Raw genomic sequence first — 26,155 nt, forward strand, 5'->3', positions numbered from 1 at the left:
TATATATACATATATATATATATATACATATATACATACATATATATATATACATTATACATATATATATATACATATATACATATATACATATATACATATATACATATAACATATATACATATATATATATATATATATACATATATATATATATGTATGTATGTATATATATATATGTAGGTATATATATATATATATATATATATATATATATGTATATTATATATATATGTATATATATATAATATATATATATATATATATTATATATATATATATATATATATATATATATATATATTATATATATATATATATTATATATAATATATATATATATATATATATATATAATATAATAATATATATGTGGAGGCGCAATGGCCCAATGGTTAGGGCAGCGGACTCGCGGTTTCGATTCCCAGACCGAGCGTTGTGTGTGTTTATTGAGCGAAAACACCCTAAGCTCCACGAGGCTCCGGCAGGGGGTGGTGATCCCTGCTGTACTCTTTCACCACTCTTCTCTCTTTCTTCTTTCTTGCTGTGGGCCTGCGCTTAGCCAGCGGGGTGACGTCATTCGAAGGCTAAAACAATGCGAACGCAACATCTGAAGGTCTGGTCAGTCACGTGATCACGTGATATATATATATATATATATATATATATATATATATAAGTTACAAAAAGAAAATAGAAACTACACGTGGTAATGTAAGGGGAAAGTAAGAAAAATAGACGAAAATGCACATTGTAACTAAAAAAAAGTAAAGGTTTTTTATGCAAAGTAACGAACGATATATACAATTAGATGAACTGAGGTAGGAATAAAAGTAATAAAAGTCATTATTGTGAAATTATTAAAGAGATTCAAGCATACCTATATATGTATTATCATAAAATTAGGTGGTGTGAAAGGTGAAGATAGATTTGATACAGCCATTTCGTAAACTTCGTTATGTAGTATTAATGTTGGTATGCAAGCAATCATATACTCTTTTACTCTTTTACTTGTTTCAGTCATTTGATTGCGGCCATGCTGGAGCACCGTCTTTAGTCGAGCAAATCGACCCCGGGACTTATTCTTTGTAAGCCCAGTACATATTCTGTCGGTCTCTTTTGCCGAACCGCTAAGTGACGGGAACGTAAACACACCAGCATCGGTCGTCAAGCAATGCTAGGGGAACAAACACAGACACACAAACACACCCACACATATATACATATATACGACAGGCTTCTTTCAGTTTCCGTCTACCAAATCCACTCATAAGGCATTGGTCGGCCCGGGGCTATAGCAGAAGACACTTGCCCAAGATGCCACGCAGTGGGACTGAACCCGGAACCATGTGGTTGGTCAGCAAGCTACTTACCACACAGCCACACCTGTGCCTGTTGTTCAGGTTTGCATTAATTTGTATGCTCAGCATCATACAATACAATTATATATTCAAAAATCAATGCAAATAAAGCTAGCTCATCAGGTCACCTGCTACTTCTTTTACCTACTCTCCATCACTCCTCAGCCATGTAACCACCATGTGGATCTGTTTCTGTTTTCGTATCATATAATATATATAATATATTTTGTATAATATTAAAGAGAGCTGGATCGGTTGAGGTAAAGTAGTTGTGTCGTAATGTTGTTATGTCTCTTCAGTTCAATTTTTGTAGTGGGTGGATGGCACGGGGGCCAAGTCTTGGGTGGATTTTAAAATTGATGCCAACATCATTTGTGCAATATTGATGGATATTTTCCATATCACACAAATGATATAGCGCTCACGGCGCCGTTGGAGAGAGTAGAGATTGAGTTTTTTTAGTCGACTCCAATAATCAATGCCTGTCATGCTGTCTATCCTCTGGAGTGCTTCCACTTTCATAATGAGTTGCATCGTGTGGGGAGACCACAGTGGGCAACAGTAATCAAGGATGGGTCGGGCAAATGTAGAGTAGAGAAGGATGATGGCGTGAGCATTTCTAGAATCAGAAAGTTTTGAGAATCCAGGAGACACACATCATATATATATACATACATAATACATACATGCATGCATATATATATATATATATATATATATAATATATATATATATATATATATATACACATACATACACACATAAATGCGTGCATATATATACATATACATATACATATATATATACACACACACATATATATATATATATAATATATATATAAGTTTGAAATTGCTGGCCTTGTGCCAGAAATTGAAATTGATTTACTTATAACCTACCAATTATAAAAGGCCCAGTGTTCGTTACCCACAAGGTCAAAATCGTCTTTGTCCGCAGGAAGCAGTATATTACAGGATTTCGTTTCTTCAGAATATTCGAATGCTTCGCATCGCTTCTTTTTGCATTCTTTTTCACATTCTTCGTTAGCAACACCAGTAGCGCTCACCAATCGATGACAGCCTCTAATACTGGCTCCCTTAATTATATTTTTGCTTTCTGAAATTAAATAATAATAATGCACATTAGATTTAAAAGACACGTAAATTAACATAAATATAAGGAAACACGCATGCACAAACAGAGATGTATAATCTGCTTATATATATATATATATATATATATATATATATATATAGAGAGAGAGAGAGAGAGAGAGAGAGAGAGGAGAGAGAGAGAGAGAGAGAGAGAGAGAGAAAGAGAGGCTTCAAATTTTAGCACAAAGTCAGGAATGACTTTCGCCCATTCCTCGCCATTTTCTCACAAATTTGTTTATTTTTGTAAATTTTTTGTCAAAAATCCCCGTTTTCGAATACGGAGGTTCCGGAGAATTGCCAAAAATCGGCATTGTGAAATTTTTCACACCTACTTTCCCCCAACTTCTTCAATGTTGATATTTTCCCCAACACTTTTATGAAAGAGAGACTACCATGCACACAATAAAAAAAAATGGTTAAGATATCTTCTTAGTATATAATGGTGGCACGTTTTACATCATCTGAAAAGTCATTAGTTGAACTATTTGTTCTCTTGTATTCTGGGGGGTATTGGAGCGTTTGAGTGACATTAGACCCCAACAAACGCCCTTAAATTAAATGCATCTTTCTGGTCCCCGATCGTGGCCTTTCGACTTGTGCCTGGCGGCCACGATCGTGGCACTTCGCGCTTTACATGTTAAAGCTCAAACTCAAGTTTGCATCTACGTATACACATCGCTGCTGAGCGTTGTTACTCCGTAGTTTTCCACAACGTTTTATGAATTTCTTTGTAATTCTATTAATCCTTTATAACTTTTGTTTAACGGTTTTGAATTATAAATAAATTTTATCGCTTCCACACATAAGATGATGAAGTGCTTAGTGGAAACAAAAACAAACGAATTCATTGACAACCACAATAATATTGTTGGGATCTTAACCTTTTGACCTATAGATTTAAAAAATAATTTTTTTGTTACTAAACACTTTTAAACGTCGGACACTGGTAGAATGTGTTATATAAAAAATCTTTTACTCTTAGCGTTTTTTTTAGAAAAGCTTATATTTAGGAAGTTATTTCAAGTTAAAGTTATAGTATTTCGGTAATTTCAACCAATCAATGACGTGTATTCAGCTGGATAAAATGACTGCTGTTGCTTGTCAACAAGAACTTCCGGCGGTGTAAAACTACCATTTTAACGTGAAATAACTTCCTAAATATAAGCTTTTCTCAAAAACGCTAAGGGTAAAAGATGTTTAATATGACACATTCTACCAGTGTCCGAAGTTTGAAAGTGTTTAGTTACAAAAAATTATTCTTTAAATCTGTAGGTCAAAAGGTAAATATCCTATTGTTGCATAAAATATTATGGAAGCACTCCGTCGGTTACAACAACGAGGGTTCCGGTTGATCCGAATCAACGGAACAGCCTGCTCGTGAAATTAGCGTGTAAGTGGCTGAGCACTCCACAGACACGTGCACCCTTAACGTAGTTCTCGGGGATATTCAGCGTGACACAGAGAGTGACAAGGCCGGCCCTTTGAAATACAGGTACAGCAGAAACAGGAAGTAAGAGTGAGTTGGGGCGAAAGAGTACAGCAGGGATCACCACCATCCCCTGCCGGAGCCTCGTGGAGATTTAGGTGTTTTCGCTCAATAAACACTCACAACGCCCGGTCTGGGAATCGAAACCGCGATCCTATGACCGCGAGTCCGCTGCCCTAACCACTGGGCCATTGCGCCTCCATAAAATATTATACAGTTAAAAAGAAAATGCCTGTGTTTTTTCTTTACCTTTAAGTTGATAGTAATCTTTTGCTGGACAGTCAGTACGATTTAAAGGTTTTTCTGCTGCAGTTGTTCGGAAGAGTTCACATATTTCTTTCTCGTTATCGTAGTTAGCGGACTTACATCGATCGTGTTGGAGACATGTCTCAAGACACAAGTTAGGATGTGAAGTGGAATACGAGTAATAGGATTCCTTATTGAACCATGCTGATTGGACCCGAATAAATTTATCCAGTCCTGAAAAGGAAATAGTTGATTATTTGCAAATTAGCTACGAAACCAAAAGTTTGGGAACTGGAGCGAGAAATGGACGAGTATCTGAATGGTACCAAATTTATTAATCTCACTCTATTCCAATGGGATTAATAATATATTTCTTTACTAACCACAAGGGGCTAAACATAGAGGGGACGAACAAGGACAGACAAAGGGATTAAGTCGATTATATCGACTCCAGTGAGTAACTGGTACTTAATTTATCGACCCCGAAAGGATGAAAGGCAAAGTCGACCTCGGCGGAATTTGAACTCACAACGTAACGGCAGACGAAATATGGCTACGCATTTCGCCCGGCGTGCTAGACATAACTGACTACTTATTCTTTCTAATTTTGACACAAGGCCAGCAATTTTCAGAGGAGGTAGGAAAGCTGATTACATTGGCCTCAGTGCTCAACTGGTACTTATTTCATCGTTCCGAAAGTATGACAGGCAAAGTCGACCTCGGCGGAATTTGAACTCCGAACGTAAAGCGTTGGAAGAAATGCCGCTAAGCATTTTGTCCAGTTCGCTACCTATTTCTTTACTACCCACAAGGGGCTAAATACAGAGAGGAAAACAAGGACATACAAACAGTTAAGTCGATTATATCGCCCCCAGTGCGTAACTGGTACTTATTTAATCGACCCCGAAAGGATGAAAGGCAAAGTTGACCTCGGCGAAATTTAAACTCAGAACGTAACGGCAGACGAAATACCTATTTCTTTACTACCCACAAGGGGCTAAATACAGAGGGAACAAACAAGGACAGACGAACCGATTAAGTCGATTATATCGATCCCAGTAACTGGTACTTAATTTATCGACCCCGAAAGGATGAAAGGCAAAGTTGACCTCGGCGGAATTTGAACTCAGAACGTAGCGGCAGACGAAATACCGGTAAGCATTTCGTCTGGCGCGATAACGTTTGCACCAGCTCACTACCTACTGTAAAACATTTTTCGTTTTGCACCGATACCTGTGTTCTACTGATTTTAAAAATCTATTTTCAAAATCAATTAAAAATTAATGCAATTAATTATAATAAAATTAATTAATTAAAATTAATGTAATTAATTATAATATTATTTCTAATTAAGAGTAACGCACGGATATTTGAAAGACAGGGTGGTTGTTGATTTCATCGACCTCAGTACTTGATTGGTACTTTATTTTATCGACACTCCAAAAGATGAAAGGCAAAACTGACCTTCTCGCCTCTTACCTGTCTTTGTTTTGTTTACATATATACATAAGTATGTATACACATACACACATATAATTATATGTATACGTACACACACACAAAAACGTACATGTGTTTAAGAGTGTATGTACCAGTACGTGTGTGTGTATGTAATATTGTGCTCATTTAAAGGCGGCGAGCTGGTAGAAACGTTAGCTGCCGCTACGTTCTGAGTTCAAATTCCGCCGAGGTCGATTTTGCCTTCCATCCTTTCGGGGTCGATTAAATAAGTACCAGTTACGCACTGGGGTCGATATAATCGACTTAATCCGTTAGTCTGTCCTTGTTTGTCCCCTCTGTGTGTAGCCCCTTGTGGGCACTAAAGAAATAAGAAACGTTAGCACACCGGACGAAATGCTTAGCAGTATTTCGTCTGCCGTTACGTTCTGAGTTCAAATTCCGCCGAGGTCGACTTTGCTTTTCCTCCTTTTGGGATTGATAAATTAAGTACCAGTCGCGTACTGGGGTTGATCTAATCGACTGCCTCCATAAAAAAAATTTGGGGCCTAGAGTAGAAGAGAATATTTCAAAAGAATATTTTGCTCTTTTTGCCATTCTATATTTATGAACTTACCTAGCTTTTCACATTTTCCTTTGTACAATGTATAGTCTTTGCCGCATATGCAACCATATTCACCATCTTTCAAAGCACAATGTTTATTTAAAGAACAACCAGGCATTTGTATACTTTCCATTGCACCTCCTTTGTGGCATACAGTCTTCGTAAGACAATCATGCGAATAGATCTCTTCGCCCAGCTAGAAGAAAATAGTAAAATTATTATGATATACATACATAAATACACACACACACACACACACACACACGCACACTGAGTCACACACATAGATATAAAGATAATGTAACAGCGTTAATGAAAATAATGCATAGAGCGCTGAAGCAAGCAAAGCTATATACGAACGGGGTGATGAAAAGTTCTTGTCTAAGGGTGTCGTGAAGGACCTGGTTGGTGGCCCAACTTTCTGATTAGAAAAACTGAAGGACCACTGCAATAAGTGTGTGAATCTGAGAAGGGAATGTGTTCACTAAAATCCTTATCAACTAGGCGTAGGAGTGGCTGTGTGGTAAGTAGCTTGCTTACCAACCACATGGTTCTGGGTTCAGTCCCACTACGTGGCACCTTGGGCAAGTGTTTTCTACTATAGCCTCGAGCCGACCAAAGCCTTGTGAGTAGATTTGGTAGACGAAAGCTGAAAGAAGCCCATCGTATATATGTATAAATATGTATATGTATGTGTGTATGTATATGTACATACGCACATGCATACGTACATACATACGTACATACATACGTACATACATACGTACTTACAGAGCAAAAGAAACTGACGCAATTTCTCCAAATCCATCTCTTATCGACACAATGAAGATGTGTAAGACATTCTAAAAGTTCTCCATGTGCGATTCTTAAGTAAATAGATGCACACATTTGGGTGTATGTATCGACAGCTCAACCAATACATCTATTTCTTTACTACCCACAAGGAGCTAAACACAGAGGAGGACAAACAACGACAGACAAACGGATTAAGTTGATTACATCGACCCCAGTGCGTAACTGGTACTTATTTAATCGACCCCGAAAGGATGAAAGGCAAAGTCGACCTCAGCGGAATTTGAACTCAGAACGTAACGGCAGACGAAATACAGCTAAACATTTCACCCGGCGTGCAAACGTTTCTGCCAGCTCACCGCATACATCAACTCAACCACTTATTTACAAACAACCAGGAATTCTCTAAACTCACAAAGTCTTGTCGCTCTGTTAGTGACCGGCTGGAACTCTCAAGAACTTAAATAGTAAAAATACAATAAATGCACCCTTTTAAAGACTAGCCAGGCTCATGGGCCCGGTTTCCCGGTTTTTATAGCGAATGTGTTCCCCAGCTGGACGGGTTGCCAGTCCATCGCAGCGTTACTCATTTTTGCCAGCTGAGTGGACTGGAGCAACGTGAAATGAAGTGTTTTGCTCAAGAACATAACGCATTACTCGGTCCAGAAATCGAAACGTCAATCTAACGATCATGATGCTGACACCCTAACCACTAAGCCACGAGCCTCCACAACTTAAATAGTACTCAAGTAAAGATTATACTACATACATTGAACCAACCAACCAGCTAACTTTTTATTGACTATCCTTATATAGAAATATATCTTTTACTTTGACACGATTTTAAACTTAATAATATGAGAATTTACACAAAGTCAATACAAAAGTCAAGAGGAATTCAGAATCTATACATTTTGATTTCATTTTAGGATAAAATTCTTCGATATATACTCTCACTTAAGAAATGTTCTGACATGAAATTAAAATCTTACTTTATTTTCATAAATCTAAAAATGTTTCTTATCTGAAACTACACTTCTTAATATAGACTGATGAAATATTATTAAAATAAAATGTATTCATCTTACAGTCATGTAGAAATTTTCCTTCAAACAACCGCACTTCGATTCGGGAATACACTCTTCTCCACTGAGAATAAATCCAGGTTTGCACACACAGCCTTCGGTGTAAGTACTGCAGTCAGGTGATTTATTAGTACAAGATGGTTGGCAAGTTAACACTTTGCTTTTGTATTCTTGGTTGTTGGGACAAAATTGGGCTTGAATACAGAAAAAATAATAGGGAATATAAATAATGCTGATTGCAGTTTAACGAAAATTGATACATAATTGAATTTTCAAAAGCTCTATCCATCCATCCATCCATCCACCATCCATCCGTCCATTCGTCCGTCCGTCCGTCCATTCATCCGTCCGTCCATCTGTCCGTCCGTCCAGCCATCCATCCATCCTTCCCCCCATCCATCCGTCCGTCCGTCCGTCCATCTATCCATCCATCCTTCCCCCATCCATCCGTCCGTCCATTCGTCCATCCATCCGTCCGTCCGTCCGTCCATCCATCCATCCATCCATCCCCCCATCCATCCGTCCGCTCGTCCATTCATCCATCCGTCCGTCCATCCATCCATCCATCCTTCCCCCCATCCATCCGTCCGTCCATCCATCCATCCATCCATCCGTCCGCTCGTCCATCCATCCATCCGTCCGTCCATCCATCCGTCCATCCGTCCGTCCGTCCATCCGTTCGTCCGTCCGTCTGTCCACTCATCCATCCCCGCCTCTCTCCGCCCAAGGAGGGGGTCGTGGCGTGGACAATCGGGTACCTCTTGCATTGAGTCCTATCCGGAGCAACCGTCACCACACTTTCCGGCTGGATTTCCAAGTGTGAACAAATGAAACTATGGATATTATCTAACCATCACGTTTTTCTGGTCTACCCCTAGGTTTGCTGCTGGTTGACTCAGTTTGAGGACACAATATTGTGATTCTTTCCTGCGACATTTTAATCCCGTATCCTCAGTACTGGAGCTGTACCTATCAATGCGGAGAAGTAGAGGCTCGACCTGGAGAGAGTCCTTGATCTCCGAGCCTCGCAAACAGTCATGTCACTTTTACTCCAGTTACCAGTCAGAAGACCTTCAGTTTCGCTGCTTGTATTCGCGGTCACTCTCTTTCGGCCATTATCCAATACTCATGACTATAGACGATGATCGGCACGAAAACCGAATTGAAGACAGCAAAATTGAATAACAATCTTTAAAGCGTTTATAGTCTTTCTTCTCGTCACATTGTTAGGATTACGAGTCCGTTAAAATGGGAGTTGAATGTTAAAGAACAGATAACGAGAGAAAATGTTTTGCGACTTATGCGTATAGAAATGTCTTTGTAGTTAAGAAAGTCGCAAAATTGCGATTCCTTTAAAGGAACCAGAACGACGGAAGAACGTTAAAGCTAAACTGGCCCATATATAGAGAAGGTGTATAAAAATAAACATCATAAATCTACCGACATCGGTGCAAAGAAATATTTCCGTTCTCTAGAAATCAGCAGCCTTTATTTGTAAAATATGGGCAGCTGATCTCAAAAGCTGGAAATCATTATAAAAATAGGCGCAGGAGTGGCTGTGTGGTAAGTAGCTTGTTTACCAACCACATGGTTCCGGGTTCAGTCCCACTGCGTGGCACCTTGGGCAAGTGTCTTCTACTATAGCCTCGGGCTGACCAAAGCCTTGTGAGTGGATTTGGTAGACGGAAACTGAAAGAAGCCCGTCGTATATATGTATATATATATATATATATATATATGTATGTGTGTGTGTTTGTGTGTCTGTGTTTGTGCCCCTAGCATTGCTTGACAACCGATGCTGGTGTGTTTATGTCCCCGTTACTTAGCAGTTCGGCAAAAGAGACCGATAGAATAAGTACTGGGCTTACAAAAAAGAATAAGTTCCGGGGTCGAGTTGCTCGATTAAAGGCGGTGCTCCAGCATGGCCGCAGTCAAATGACTGAAACAAGTAAAAGAGTAAAAGAGTATATCTTTTACTTTTCATTTGTTTTGGTCATTGGACGCAGCCATGCCTGGGCACCACCGTGAAGGCTTTGATCAAACGAATCGACCCCAGTACGTAGATTTTAGTGTGGTACTTATTCTCTGGGATCTTTTTTAAAGATGTTTTGCAAACAACTTGCACATGCAAGTGCTACCAGTCGAGAGCTCCGCATATCGAAAAACAGCATGTTTATGGGGTCATCGGGAGAGAATGCGCGCCGTTTCGGGGCCTAACTCTCGATGGCATCAATGTGCACCGGCCCCTCTCACTGATATGAGACCCCGCTTGCTAGATCAGCTGGTTATCAAATAAAGCTCAATATTCTTCTAGCCATCGCTCATCGTCTCTTTTTAACCAAATCCAGTGGCTGGCCTTTTCCCCTGTAGTTTGGATATCGTTCACGGTGGTATTTATTTTACGATGTATCGCAAAGCTATGGGGCTTACAAGAATCAATACCGGTTGTGAAGTGGTTGTAGTGGGACAAATATAAACATACAGATATACATACTTGTGTGTGTATACTTACACACACACACACACACACACACACACACACACCACACACACACACAGACACACACACACACACACACACACACACACACATATATTCATGTGTATATGTATATATGCAAAGCGTTAAATTGATGATGTAAAGTACAGAAGCCATCTTATCATGGCTAACCACATTGGGGAGGGGGTTGTTACTGTAGCTTTATAGCCCCAAGAGATCTTCGTCTCTAGCTGGCTCTAAACACAATATCTGTGTCTTTGGAGTGTTTGCAAAGGGAGGCCATCCCTTCCTCGCAAGCCTGAGTGATACGCTCGAACTAGTTTCGGGATGTTTGTCCCTCGTCAACGGGCGGCAACCACCAGGTAGCGATGAAAGAGAAGGCTCCTTTGCAAACAGATATAAGTTTTTGTTAATTTTGTTTCAGACCGAGGCCATACTGGGGCACTGCCTTGAAGGTTTTAGTCAAATAAATTGACTCCAATATTTACTTTTTCAGCCTGGTAGTTATTCTATCGGTCACTTTTGTCTAACCGCTATGTTACAGGTAAGTAAATAAACCAGGCGCAGGAGTGGCTGTGTGGTAAGTAGCTTGCTTACAAACCATATGGTTCCGGGTTCAGTACGACTGCATGGCACCTTGGGCAAGTGTCTTCTACTATAGCCTCGGGTCGACCAAATCCACTCACAAGGCTTTGGTCGACCCGAGGCTATAGTAGAAGACACTTGCCCAAGGTGCCATGCAGTGGTACTGAACCGGAACCATGTGTTAAATTGTCTTTGCATAAAATTCCTCTCTTTGTTTATATATTTATGAATATATCTCTACTTTTTATCATAAACTAATGATTATATTATGATTATATATATATATTTTTTTTACTGAATCACAGCTTTATTTAATTGTTTTTATTGTCTGTACATTATCCACATAATTTTCTCTGGATTTAACAAACAATTATTCGTACGTTACTCCACCGACATTTCTCAGTTGCAAACCGGATATCATTTATATACACAATACCAGCATTTGGATCAGTTAATAGTTTATGTAATTGAATATATTTCATGTAATGACGAAACAAAATATCCCTTTTACTCGGAATCTGTCTATCAATTGATTTATATGTCTTTTTCTCTCTTTGTGCTTACTTTTCTCTAAATTTATCTATGATACATCTTAAAATACATGTGTATAATCGGGTGTGTCTGAAATAGCATTTCCTTTATACCCACCTATGTACAAATATGCATTCATACGCAAATACATTTATACATAGGGGTATTAAAACTCACCTACATACACATGTGCATGTATGTGTGCGTATATATATATATATATATATATATATATATATATATATATATATATTATTTATTCAGGTGGCAAGTAAAGAAACACCATTTCGACCCTGTGGATGAGGAGACCTATTGAGTCAAGTACATCAGCATAAAAAATGAATGGAAACTGCAGCTATGATCCCTGTGCCGGTGGCACGTAAAAAGTACCATCCGAACGTGGCTTCCGTGCCGGTGGCACGTAAAAAGCACCATCCGATCGTGGCCGTTGCCAGCCTCGCGGGGTGGTTGGCGTTAGGAAGGGCATCCAGCTGTAGAAACACTGCCAGATGAGACTGGAGCATGGTGCAGCCTTCTGGCTTCCCAGATCCCGGTCGAACCGTCCAACCCATGCTAGCATGGAAAACGGACATTCAACGATGATGATGATACATATATTCATATTATCTTTTAAAAAAATATTTTTTGAAATAGTGTTCCTAGTATTTTAAAAAACTAATGCGCTATAATACTTAATATTATATAAATATATTTTATGACCGTTCTAATAGTTTTCTTTTTTATCGTTGTTTTTGTTTTTAATTATTGACGCTCACGCTTGAAAACGCAAATATATTTAAATTCAGTCTTTTTTTGGATCTGTGAATCTTTATATATCAAAAATTATTCTGACGAAATTATTACCCAGAAGCAATGGATTTTTACAATTTTATTATGGGTAAGAATCGAAACAATTATATGTAATTTGTATTTAATATTTATTATTTATTATATTATATTATTATAAGAATATAATATAATATCGTATTATGTTAATAAATTTTAATATTTGAATTCACAATTGCATATCTTCATTTTCTATTCATTTTTATAAATTTAAAATATGCCCATATATATATATATATAATATATATATATATATATATCATCATCATCATCATCGTTTAACGTCCGCTTTCCATGCTAGCATGGGTTGGACGATTTTGACTGCGGGCTGGCGAACCAGATGGCTGCACCAGATCTGGCAGAGTTTCTACAGCTGGATGCCTTTCCTAACACCAGCCACTCCGAGAGTGTAGTGGGTGCTTTTTACGTGCCACCGGCACAGGTGCCAGTGAAGCGACGTTGGTAACGATCTCTCTCTCTCTATATATATATATATATATCTGGGAGTTAAAGAATGGAGTAGATAAAATCCGGGCTCGGAAATGGCGAATATCTAAGCGAGATGTATACCGCAGGCCACAGGTATATTGATTATATGAAGTTTACTCTGTCTTGAGGAGACCCATGTTAACACATAGAGGATTCGGTCAGAATGATTGCGTGCTAACATGGGACTCCTCACGACAAAGCAAACTCAATTTAATCAAGATACCCTTGGTCTGAAGAGTATCCTGCGACATAAACCTTGTTTAGCTATTTACCACTTCCGAGTTTCCGCTCGCTATGAAACATGTGTAGGTCAGATTTTTGTCTACGCAATTCCTTAACACTCGGATTTTTATTCGCAAACCTGACAACCCGGCATGCCAACCGTGAATTATAAAATAATTTTTTTTCAGCTTATCGTACTTCGACACAGGAAAAATCCACAACCTTCCGGCCCAATAAATCACTATTGTTCCTAAAAGCTGTTTTTTGTTTCATATTTTCTACAGATTGTTTGAAGCTCACTTTCTTCCTACAGCTCGATCCTTAGATCTTACATTTACACACACACACACACGTATGGTTTGGTGTCACCAGTTGATAAGCTACCTTAGTTTGTTTACGTCCCTGTAAACTATCGTTTCGACGAAATAAACAGATAGATTTTGTACTGGACTTTAAAAAATAACTACCGAGGGCGAGTTGTACGACTAAACGCTTCAAGTCGACGTACTAGCATGGCCGCAGTCCAATGACTGAAACATACACATTCACACACACACACAAACACATACACACATTATGTATATATAGTTCATAGATGATATCCAGACATTCTCTATATAAAGCACACTTTGTAGTGCTCAAGAGATTAAAACTTGAGCGGGTATAGCATTCATGAAATACAAAACTGTATATATGTACACATATATACAGTTTTCTACTTCATGTAAATAATACACTTTACGTATTGATCTGTCTAATTCACTTATCCCTACATTTACTTCTCTCTCCTACTATCTTTCTCTGTATATATATATATATAAATGTGTGTGTCTGTATGCTTGTGTGTCTGTGTTTGTTCCCCAAAGAATAAGCCCTGGGGTCGATTTGCCCGACTAAAGACGTTGCTCCAGCTTGGCTACTGTCAAATGATTGAAACAAGTAAAAGAGTGAAAAAAAAAGAATATATATATATATATATATATATATATATATATATATATATATATAATATATTATATATATATATATATGTATGTATATATATATGTATGTATATATATATATATTATATATATATATATATATATATGTATGTATGTATATATATATATATATATATATTATATATATATATATATATATATATAATGTATGTATGTATGTATTTAAATATATATATATATATATATCTATGAGCAAAACCAAGGTAAAATATTATATATATATATATATATATATATAATATATATATATATATATATACACATATATATATAGTAACTCACAGCATTTTGATGTTGTCCACTCGATTTCGGCCCCTGCATTACGACACTCTTTTGCGAATACTTCCATCACTCTACAAAAAGACATCTTTTTATTCACTTCATTGTGTGCATAAGAGCACGTATCCACTTGACAAGCTTCTTGAATTTCATCGATTCGATCTTTTCCGAGTTTTTTGGCACATTCTTCGAATACAGGGCTTTTAAATATGTCGCATTCATGCGATTCTGAGCAGTTTTGTATAACCTTTTTAGTATAGCACCTACATTGTAAATAAAATAATGGTGAATATAAAACATAAACAGACAATATACACATAAAGAATTATTGCTTTCTTCTACACACTAAGTCACATATATGTATATATATATGTATGTATATATATATATATATATATATATATATATATACGATATAGTGTATATTTAAACCCATAAGGAAACCACTTATAGCGAATTCAGCACGCTAGAAAGAACAGTTAGGTTCTGTAAACCACAAAAATAACGGATAAAATTCGACAGGAATAAATTTGGAAATGAAAAACATTTACCATCTAGTTCCCTGGACCAATTGGTTTCTGATCATGTTTTAGCGAGTCAGGGGGAGCTCACAAGGTCTGATTTTCTTCAGCAAGGTCCAACCTAGGGTTAAACATATCCAACAGGAGACAAACAAGGCTACTTGTCTCGTGTTCATACGAACTAACTTTTCAAATTTTACTGCGCAGACGCAGTCCTTCGTTGGCTACAATGAAAAACCAACAACTTTTAACCGAAAATTATCCAAAAACTTACAGTATTTAATCATGTCAAAGGGAAATGGAATTTAATTAAAATTAAAACATTCAATCAAAATTTACATTTCCAGTGGTCTGGATTGAATGTTTTAGTTTTAATTAAATTCCATTTCCCTTTGACATGATTAAATACTATATATATATATATATATATATATATATAGTCTACATCAATGGGTGAAAACAAAGACGTAGGTGATACGTTACAGTTTTCCTTTTCCTCTTTAGATGTGTCTAGGGGCCTCTCATTCTCAGTTGTTGGACGGCTGTTGACTCTACTGAAACCATTCACCCATTGACAGGTTTTGTGCTTCGTCTTACTGGGTGTCCAAAGTAAACCACTATCCTTACTATGTATGCGTAGTATGGCTGCCGGTTTAGTCGGCGATGGCTGAACCCTGCGACAGGTTGTACTGAGTATATATGTGCAAATATACACGCACATACATATATACATACATGTATATACATGTATGATATATATATTAATATGTTATATGTATATATATATCTTTTTAAAAGGAGCACTCCGTCGGTTACGACGACGAGTATCCCTGCTGATCCGATCAACGCGAAATTGATGTGAAAGTGACAGAGCACTCCACAGATACGTGCACCCTTAACGTTGTTCTCAGGGAGATTCAGCGTGACACAGAGTCTGACGAGGCTGGCCCTTTGAAATACAGGTACTACTCATTTTTGCCAGCTGAGTGGACTGGAGCAATGTGAAATAAAATGTCTTGCTCAATGACACAATGCGTCGCTGGGAATTGAACTCACGACCTTACGATCGTAAGTCGAATGCTGAAACCACTAGGCCACGTGCTTTCACACACACACACACACACACACACACACATTGTTTTATATGTGTATGTATGTCATACGTAATATGTTTTATGCATTATATATGTATATATCTGTGTATAAACACACGTGTCTGTGTGTCGTTTTTTAAAAACGGTTTGGAAATTGTTTAGCATCTTACGCGGAATTATTATTATCAGAAACTCTGTAACTTTCTCCTAATCTTTCAAAATCTTCAGGATTATGCGATAGAGGTTCGCCAGACTTTGTGCGGTAATCATCTTTCTTATCGTTGCAATCACCACAAATTCCCGTCACTTTGTTCGTAAATGAAGGCGGAAGAGTCACAGAAACTTGATGCGTTCTATCGAATCTTACGATTAAACCCCAATCGGTTGTTAGTGTTACGGAACCGACAGAAAAATACGCAGAAAATTCTTTATTGTCAATTATTGGCAGAGATCTCTTTACTGAATTGACCTGAAAATACATCAAAATATAGCTGAGTTGAATATAGTGAACAAATGATTTGACCCGTGATCATGTGATTAGATTCAAGCAATTATATTACCATGGAGGCATTAAAGTCATTAAAACAGGCACGTGTTGTACAAAATTACAGAAGCGATATTATAAAATCTTTAACATAGGCGTAGGCGTGGCTTTGTGGTAAGAAGCTTGCTTCCCAACCACATGGTTGTGGGTTCATCTGACTGCGGTCATGCTGGAGCACCGCCTTTTAGTCGAAGAAATCGACGCCCGGTCTTATTCCTTGTAAGCCTAGTATTTATTCAATCGGTCACTTATGTTGAACCGCTAAGTTACGGGACCTAAACAGTGGCACACAGTGGCACCTTGGGTAAGTGTCTTCTACTATAGCCTCGGGCCGACCAAAGCCTTGTGAGGGGATATGGTAGACGGAAACTAGAAGAAGCCTGTCGTATATATATATATATATATAATAATAATAATAATAATAATAATAATAATAATAATAATAATAATAATAATCAGACAGTAATCTAACAGCTCTGCGTCGGCAACACTTGAAAAAAGTGAAAGGGGTTCAGTGAACTTGTTGCGAGGAGTGGAATAACCAACATGTATGTGTCTGTGTTTGTGTTTGTCACCACATCATTTTCTTGACAACTGATGTTGTGTTTAGGTCCCTGTAACTTAACGGTTCAACATAAGTGACCGATAGAATAAATACTAGGCTTACAAGGAATAAGTCCGGGCGTCGATTTCTTCGTCTAAAAGGCGGTGCTCCAGCATGACCGCAGTCAAATGACTGAAACAAGTAAAAGGGTAAAAGTATATGTTTATAGAAACAGATTTCAAACCGCTTAAATAACTTTACTGCTCACACGCTAACGGAAACTAAGTTGAGAAACATGAAAATAATTTACATAAAAAGTTTCGCGTGATCTTCAAGAACGATTTAGAAACTAATTATATGATTATATATAGAAACTATATTATATCCATACAGATAAACAACAATATTACAATGATAGAAAAACAATGATTTGCAAGAAGACAACATGGCGTACCAAAATTCCACTGAATGGTAAAATACGGATTGTATTTGTTGGTAGTTTCACGTCTACGATACGGTTAAAGAGTCCTTTGCTGTCTTTCTTTATGCTTTGAACTTCAACTGCAAATGATGTGGAATTGTAACCCGGTTTACTTGCCGTCATTGTGTATGAGCAAGTACCAATAAAATGTATCATTTGACCGTCGAATGTCTTGTAGTTGGAATCACCTGACGTGCTACAAATGCATGGAGGCCGCTCTGTAATAAGGAAATATGTATATGTGAGAAAATATAAAAAATATACACATTGAGCATACACACACGCACACACACATACACACACACACACACACACACATACACACGCACACACACAGGTATTCGTTGGTTACAACGATGAGGTTTCCAACCGATCCGATCAACGGAACAGCCTGCTCGTGAAATTAACTTTTAAGTGGCTGAGCATACCGCAGACAAGAATACCCTTAGCGTTGTTGACGGAGAGATTCAGAGTGAAAAACAGAGTATGACAAGGCTGGCGCTTTGAATTACAGGTACAACACAATTTTGTCAGTTGACAGTTTTTCAAGCAAATTTCATGTCAAGATCACTCAAAAGGCATTGGTCGACCAGGCACTATAGCGCGATGAGTCTGAACCCAAAACTCCATGGTTGCAAAGCAAGCTTCTTAACGGCACAGCTATATCTATTGTCAAAATGCGAATTTAACATTGGCAGGATTTGAACTCAGTACGTTGCTATAAGTAATATATACAGGTACTACACATTTTTGCCAGATGAGTGGACTAGAGCAACATGAAATAAAGTGTCTTGCTCAAGGACACAACGCACCGCTGGGAATTGAACCCACGACCTTACGATCGTAAGCCGAATGCTGTAACCACTAAGCCACGCGCCTTCACACACGCACGCACACACACACATACACACACACACACACACACACACATCACACACATTGTGTTATATGTGTATGTATGCCATACGTTATATGTTTTATGCATTATATATGTATATATCTGTGTATAAACACACCCGCAGACACCTGTATGCCGACATATAAATCTGGCTACTAACCGAAAAGGTGGCAAGCTGGCAGAAACGTTAGCGCGCCGGACGAAATGCTTAACAGTATTTCTTCTGCCGTTACGTTCTGAGTTCAAATTACGCCGAGGTCGACTTTACCTTTCATCCTTTCGATGTCGATTAAATAAGTACCAGTTACGCACTGGGGTCAATATAATCGACTTAATCCCTTTGTTTGTCCTTGTTTGTTCCCTCTATGTTTAGCCACTTGTGGACAATAAAGAAATAATAAATCTGGTTACAAACCAATAGAACAGTCGTTTCCTTTGTATTCCGGGGGGCATTGGCATTCGAACTTATTTCCATTGTTTGTGCATGTAGCACCATTCTGACACGGATCGCTACTGCAAGGATCAACTGAAACGTGAAAATATTTACATTAATACCTCTACCCGTCTGTTTTATAAATCAAATAACTCAATTAAAACAGGTCTTCAGCATAACATCTTAGCTGGCAGAATCTCTTTTACTCTTTTACTTGTTTCAGTCATTTGATTGTGGCCATGCTAGAGCAGCGCCTTTAGTCGAGCAAATCCACCCAGGACTTATTCTTTGTTAGCCTAGTACTTATTCTATTATATCGGTCGCTTTTGCTAAATTACAGGGACGTAAACATACCCGCATCGGTTGTCAAGCGACGTTGGGGGCACAAACACAGACACACAAACATATACACGCACATACATACACACACACACACATATATATATATATATATTATATATATATATATATATATATATATATAATATATATATATATATATACATATATATACGAAGAGCTTCTTCAGTTTCCGTCTACCAAATCCACTTACAAGGCTTTGGTCGGCCCAAGGCTATAGTAGAAGACACTTGCCCAATGTGCTACGCAGTGGGGCTGAACCCGGAACCATGTGGTTCGTAAGCAAGCTACTTACCACACTACCACTCCTACGCCTCGTTAGAGCCTCGGACATAATGTTTTACGAAATTTCTTCCGACATTTCATTTTGATTGCTGCTAAGGTCGAGAAAATTTAACTGGTTTCCAAAGATCTACTCAACTTCCTTCCCGAGTTAGTCAAGTGTCTTCTGCTATAGCTTCAGGCCAACCAAAGCCTTCTGAGTGCATTTGGTAGACGGAAACTGAAAGAAGCCCGTCGTATATATGTGTGTATATATATATGTGTCTGTGTGTGTTTGTGTGTCTGTGCTTGTCCCCGCAACATCGCTTGACAACCGATGCTGGTGTGTTTGCGTCCCCGTAACTTAGCGGTTCGGCAAAAGCGACCGATAGAATAAGTACTAGGCTTACATAGAATAAGTCCTGGGGTCGATTTGCTCGACTAAAGGCGGTGCTCCAGCATGGCCACAGTCAAATGACTGAAACAAGTAAAGCAGTATATATTCCATCAAGTCCTCTCACACTATAAATACATATCTTTGTTATTTAATATTCCTATCGTTCTTATCTTTCTACATATTTATATATAAAATTTTTAAAAAACGCTACGCTTGCGCACACGAATTGTTAGTACAATTAGCTCCGTTCTTACATGGATTGCTACTGCATGGATCAACTGTATTTATATTATAAATTAAGTGGCATTTATAAGTAAAAAAATATACTTAAGTTGTCATTTAGGATCAGCAATACCGAAAGATATTGCTTGTTTGCTAGCTCCGCCACTCCAAACTTCAATATAAAATATGTTAAATTTTTTATTACTGTCTTATTTTGAAAATAATGTCTGAAGAATGCTTACTGCATATGACGTATTCCTAGATCTTTAACGCAACTTTTCATGTGCTATTCGATATTCTATTAATTTGCATAAAAGTAAAAATACATGCGCACAGTATCTATCAGAGAGATATATGTATGCATAAAACAACATTACCAACCTATCGAACAGTCTTCTCCTCTGTATCCTGGGACACATTCGCAATCGAATTTATCTCCCTTGTTTGTACATTTACCTTCGTTCTGACATGGATTGCTACTGCAAGGATCAACTGAAAAATAAATATAATTATACATATTCACTTATTTTATATCTTAAGCAATTATTTCTCTTTAATTAAATACTCAAATTACCGTCTCAAATTACCATCTCCCAAGGGCAGCGAGCTAGCAGAGTAGTTACCACACCGAATAAAAACTAAACTCCATCTTCTATCAGCATGCTGTAGACTGCCACAATGGCTCCTTAGGGAGACTTAGGTTAAACATCTTATCTACGCATCCCACTGGTGCAATGCTGAGACAAGTCACTGAAGCTGTCTGTATACAAGAATACAAACCCACCCTCAATCGTAAATCCGAATGGGGTAACACGCAGATTCCACTCGGAAGTACCCATCTATAACCACCCCTTTCTTTCATTTACATGTAAAAATCCATACATACATGTTGAGATACATGATACTGAAATACATATATGTAGTTATATATAATCGTATGAGTGTACATAGATTAATACGTATGTACGTATGTGTGTATGTGCTGTGTGGGTATATGTCTGTGTATGAGTGTGTACATGCATGCACGTATGAGTATGTGTGTAGATATATGTATGTATTGTATATATATATATAGGAGAGGAAAAAATAACAAGGCAGAATGCTAAATTGAAAGTAAATTTTAATAAAAATGGGTATATGAAAAATTAAAAACAAAAAGAAAAAAGAAGAAATCAAAACGGCTTTCATTGCAAGGCAAATTTTCAAGATTTGGAAGGGGAAAAATTATTTTTTTAAATTGAGGAAGGGCAAAAAAGAAATTTACAATGTTTTGTTTCAAAAAGATAATAATATATATATACAAAAATTAATAAATAAGTATACCAATACATTGTAGTGTCTTTATGCTTTCAGAGTTCAATATTAGTCCTTGGAAAAACTTCTTTGGAGGATTAGGATGCATGTGTTAAAGTGTAGTGTTTTGGTTGAAAAGGTTGGGAGTTTGTGTGTCAAAACAGCAAATGGGGTAGGAGTTATCCAGTTCTGTGGATTTTATGCTCTTTAATGGGATTGCTGGATTCTTTTTGTCAAACAGGATGCTTATATCAGTTTTTTGTTAGATAGGATGCTTGAAAAAGGAATATGATCACAGTGGAGTTTGCATATTAAGAAGCGTTTGGAATTTTTCAATAGAAAGATTCTCCTGGTTGGTTCTTTCTTGTGTAGAGATTCTGTTTTTGTATTGGTAGAAAGGGAATATATAAAATTTGGGACTTTTATCTCTAGCGCAAGCGTCTATGTGGCTACTGAGTGGAATTTGACGGTATTGTGGGAGATTTATCTGTTCTTTATAGACTGCTACTCTTCTGCGTAAAGGAAGGCTCGTTTGTCCGACATAATTGTGTTGGCAACCGGCGCATGTAAGAACGTAGATGAGGTTCCAAAAAGCTAAAACAATATTCTCCTATTCTAAATAAAGCAAAACGCATCCGATTCATATAAACGAACAACAAAACGTTCTGTTTTTACCGAAAAACAAACGAAAGCACTAATAAAGAATTATCTGAAATTCTGACTGCCCCCTTTTACTCAATATACAATATCTGTACATCACTTCAATACTCTCTCTCTCTCTCTCTCTCTCTCTCTCTCTCTATATATATATATATTATATATATATATATATATATATAATATATATATATATATATATATATAACCTGTATAAGGACAAATCTATAACACAAGTGTTTGATAAACTAAATAGTGAACCACTAACACAATATGAAAACTTTCTTCCAAAATGTTTGTGTTATTGTTTATCTTTCAAATTTTTTTTGATAGAATTGATAATTTTTTTAATATATATTTGGTAATTGTTTTAGGAAAATCTTTCTCCAAATACTGGACCCTATCAAGACTTTTTTGCTAAAGAAATATTAAATATGCGCACTCATACAGAGACAGACACAGATATGATCACGTATAAAGATTATTATCAAGGCGGTGAGCTGGCTGAAGCGTTTGCACGCCGGGCGAAATGCGTTCTGAGTTCAAATTCCGTTATGTTCAGAGCTCAAATTTCGCCGAGGCCGACTTTGCCTTTCATCCTTTCGGGATCGATAAATTAAGTACCAGTTACGCACTGGGGTCGACATAATCGACTTAATCCCTTTGTCTGTCCTTGTTTGTCCCCTCTGTATTTAGCCCCTTGTGGGCAGTAAAGAGATAGGTATTTCGTCTGCTGTTACGTTCTGAGTTCAAATTCCGCCGAGGTCGACTTTGCCTTTCATCCTTTCGGGGTCGATTAAATAAGTACCAGTAACGTGCTGGGGTCGTTGTAATCAACTTAATCCCTTTGTCTGTCATTGTTTGTCCCCTCTATGTTTAACCCTCTATCGGCAATAAAGAAATAAGTATAAAGATTATTACCCACCTATTGCGCAGTCATCTCCTCTGTATCCCGGAACACATTCACATTCGAACTTATCTTCCTTGTTTGTACATTTGCCTTCATTCTGACACGGATTGCTGCTGCATGGATCAACTGAAAGAATAAAAATGCTGATATATTTATCCGTAAGTGCAGGGTCGGTACGTAGTAAGTTGTTTGCCCCTCAAACATATGGTTCCGTTTTCGATCCTACTGCGAGGCAAATAGGGCAAATTTCTTCTAATGCAGTCACGAACGGACCAAAGCTCTCAATAGATTTCGTAGACCTTAACTGAAATAAATATATATGCATCTGTGTGTGTGTGTGTTTGTGTGTATGAGAGAGAGAGACAGAGAGAGAGTGTGTGTGTGTATCTGTCTGTGTGTGTATGTATGCATATGTCTATGTGTGTCCATCTTGTGCTTGTGCACCACCACCGTCAGATAACCGGTGCTGGTTTGTTTATATTCCAGTAACTTATCTCATCGGCAAAATATTGGGGATTATCAACATACAATTGCACCTTATTACATAATCCTTGAAAAGGAGAAAAAAGACAATTCAAGGAACTTCAGACAAGTTTGCACAACGATCTACATCATCACAACAGGAGTCAGCGGACGATCCCCAATCTGCTCCTCCTCCCCCTCCTTTCCTTCTCCTGCTACAGCAGCCTCAACGAGTAACACCGACATCAACCATCAGTAAGGCAACAGTATGCTATTTGAAATTATTTGTTTCTAATAGAAAAGCAGCTAGGATTGCTTAACAATTTATCGATTTTGTAGGCTAACGTAAAAACAACCTAAGCTAGTCTAAATTGTAATTATTACATGTATATACACTTAAGTAATGGTTATTTCGACTGAAGTCGCGTCCCCTGGAACCTATTAACGACGTAGCGTGAAGTCTGAATGTGTATTCAACACGAATCTTTATGAGAGATTCTCTCAAGGTGAATAACGCAGTATTCTGTGTTCTAGAATTGATAATTTTTATATATAATTTATAATGGTTTTAGGAAAATCTTTCTCCAAATCCTGGACCCTACCAAGAATTTTTTGCTAAAGAAATATTAAAGATGCGCACTGATACAGAAACAGACACAGATATGATCACGTATAAAGATTATTACTAACCTATTGCACAGTCATCTCCTCTGTATCCTGGAACACATTCACATTCGAACTTATCTTCCTTGTTTGTACATTTGCCTTCATTCTGACATGGATTGCTGCTGCATGGATCAACTGAAAGAATAAAAATGCTGATATATTTATCCATAAGTGCAGGGGCGGCTAGGTAGTAAGGAGTTTGCTCCTCAACCATATGGTTCCGGTTTCGATCCCACTGCGAGACAAATAGGGCAAATTTCTTCTAATGCTGTCACAGACGGACCAAAGCTCTCAATAGATTTCGTAGACCTTAACTGAAATACATATATATGCGTGCGTTTGTGTGTATGTTTGTGTGTTTGTGTGTTTTTGGTGTGATTACTTGCGACTAAAATTAAATATATAAGATCTGCTCTTTCACACACAAACCGGCGCACACCGTGCCTATTATTAAATGTGAGTACGAACCTATAGAACAGTCTTCTCCTCTGTATCCTGGGACACATTCACATTCGAACTTATCTCCCTTGTTGGTACATTTACCTCCATTCTTACACGGATTACTACTGCATGGATCAACTGAAAGTAAGAAGTACATTAAACATTTAGTATCCCCGTTTTTATAAATTAACTGTTCCTGCATATGAGGCTATGGTGACTGCAAATTATTTATCTATTTATATACTGCGCTCAATATAAAATATTCACGTTGAATACAAATAGTTCATAAAAGAATTAAAAGAATATGAAATTTGTCAATATTTGCATTCTGGCAAGAGACAAGCAATTTCGTGGGTAGGAGTAAGTTGATTACATCGACCCCAGTGTCCAATTTGTACGGCCTTCGGGTGAAAGGCAAAGTTGGACTCGGTAGAATTTGAACAGAATTAAATAATATTACTAACCTATAGAACAGTCTTCTCCTCTGTATCCTGGGACACATTCACATTCGAACTTATCTCCCTTGTTTGTACATTGACCTCCATTCTTACACGGATTACTACTGCATGGATCAACTGAAAGTAAGAAGTACATTAAATATTTAGTATTCTCGCTTTTATAGATTAACTCTTTCAGCATATGACGCTATGCTGACAGCAAACTGTTTGACTGTTTAAATACTGCCCTCAATATAAAATATATTCGTATTGAATACAAAGAGCTTTGAAAAGAATTAAAAGATTATGAAATTTGTGAATATTTTCATTTAAAAAGAAGTCGATGTTACATTAGGAGATTTCTTATTGCACAAATTATTGAAATTTTGGTTTTCTATCTCAGCAATGGCAATGTGGACTGTTTGATGTCACATTGTAACGGAATGTTCTTATGTTCCCAGAATCAGTGGATCCAAAATTTCCAGATTACATTGGAACAATATCTCTTTTCATTTCTTCGCTTTGTACTATATGAAGTAAGAAAGGGTGCAAGCACAAAGAGGGCTTATCTATGCATAGCATTAAATAATATTGATTTCAAATTTTCGCACAAGGCCTGAAATATCGGGGGAGTGGATAAGCGAATTACATCGATCCCGGTTTTCAGCTGGTACTTTTTGTATCGACCTCGAAAGGATGAAAGCCAAAGTCGACCGCGTAGGAATTACAACAGAATAAGATAATTATGGTTTCAAATTTTGGTACAAGAAAAGGAAGTTCGTGGGTATGAGTAAGTCGATTACATCGACCCCAATGTTCAATTGGTACTTATTTTATCGATCTGATGTGTGAAAGGATAAATTGGTCTCGGTAGAATTTGAACAGAATCATA

General features: G+C 37.5%; 1 protein-coding gene across 8 annotated transcripts in view; it reads right to left on the minus strand.

Annotated features, from left to right (window-relative positions):
• LOC115209150 (fibropellin-1) overlaps positions 1-26,155 on the minus strand; it is a 66,526-nt gene that overhangs the window by 509 nt on the left and 39,862 nt on the right. For all 8 annotated transcript variants that reach the window (XM_036500898.1, XM_036500897.1, XM_036500896.1 and 5 more), the window contains 10 exons: positions 25,291-25,401; positions 24,854-24,964; positions 19,140-19,250; positions 17,800-18,044; positions 16,428-16,726; positions 14,646-14,905; positions 8,190-8,380; positions 6,322-6,505; positions 4,251-4,481; positions 2,261-2,477 (listed from right to left, as the gene is read on the minus strand). In XM_036500898.1, the coding sequence (XP_036356791.1) occupies positions 2,261-2,477; positions 4,251-4,481; positions 6,322-6,505; positions 8,190-8,380; positions 14,646-14,905; positions 16,428-16,726; positions 17,800-18,044; positions 19,140-19,250; positions 24,854-24,964; positions 25,291-25,401 (1,960 nt within the window). The remainder of the gene's footprint in view (positions 1-2,260; positions 2,478-4,250; positions 4,482-6,321; positions 6,506-8,189; positions 8,381-14,645; positions 14,906-16,427; positions 16,727-17,799; positions 18,045-19,139; positions 19,251-24,853; positions 24,965-25,290; positions 25,402-26,155) is intronic.

Source organism: Octopus sinensis, linkage group LG3 (genome assembly GCF_006345805.1).
Source record: "Octopus sinensis linkage group LG3, ASM634580v1, whole genome shotgun sequence".
Lineage (NCBI taxonomy): Eukaryota > Metazoa > Mollusca > Cephalopoda > Octopoda > Octopodidae > Octopus > Octopus sinensis.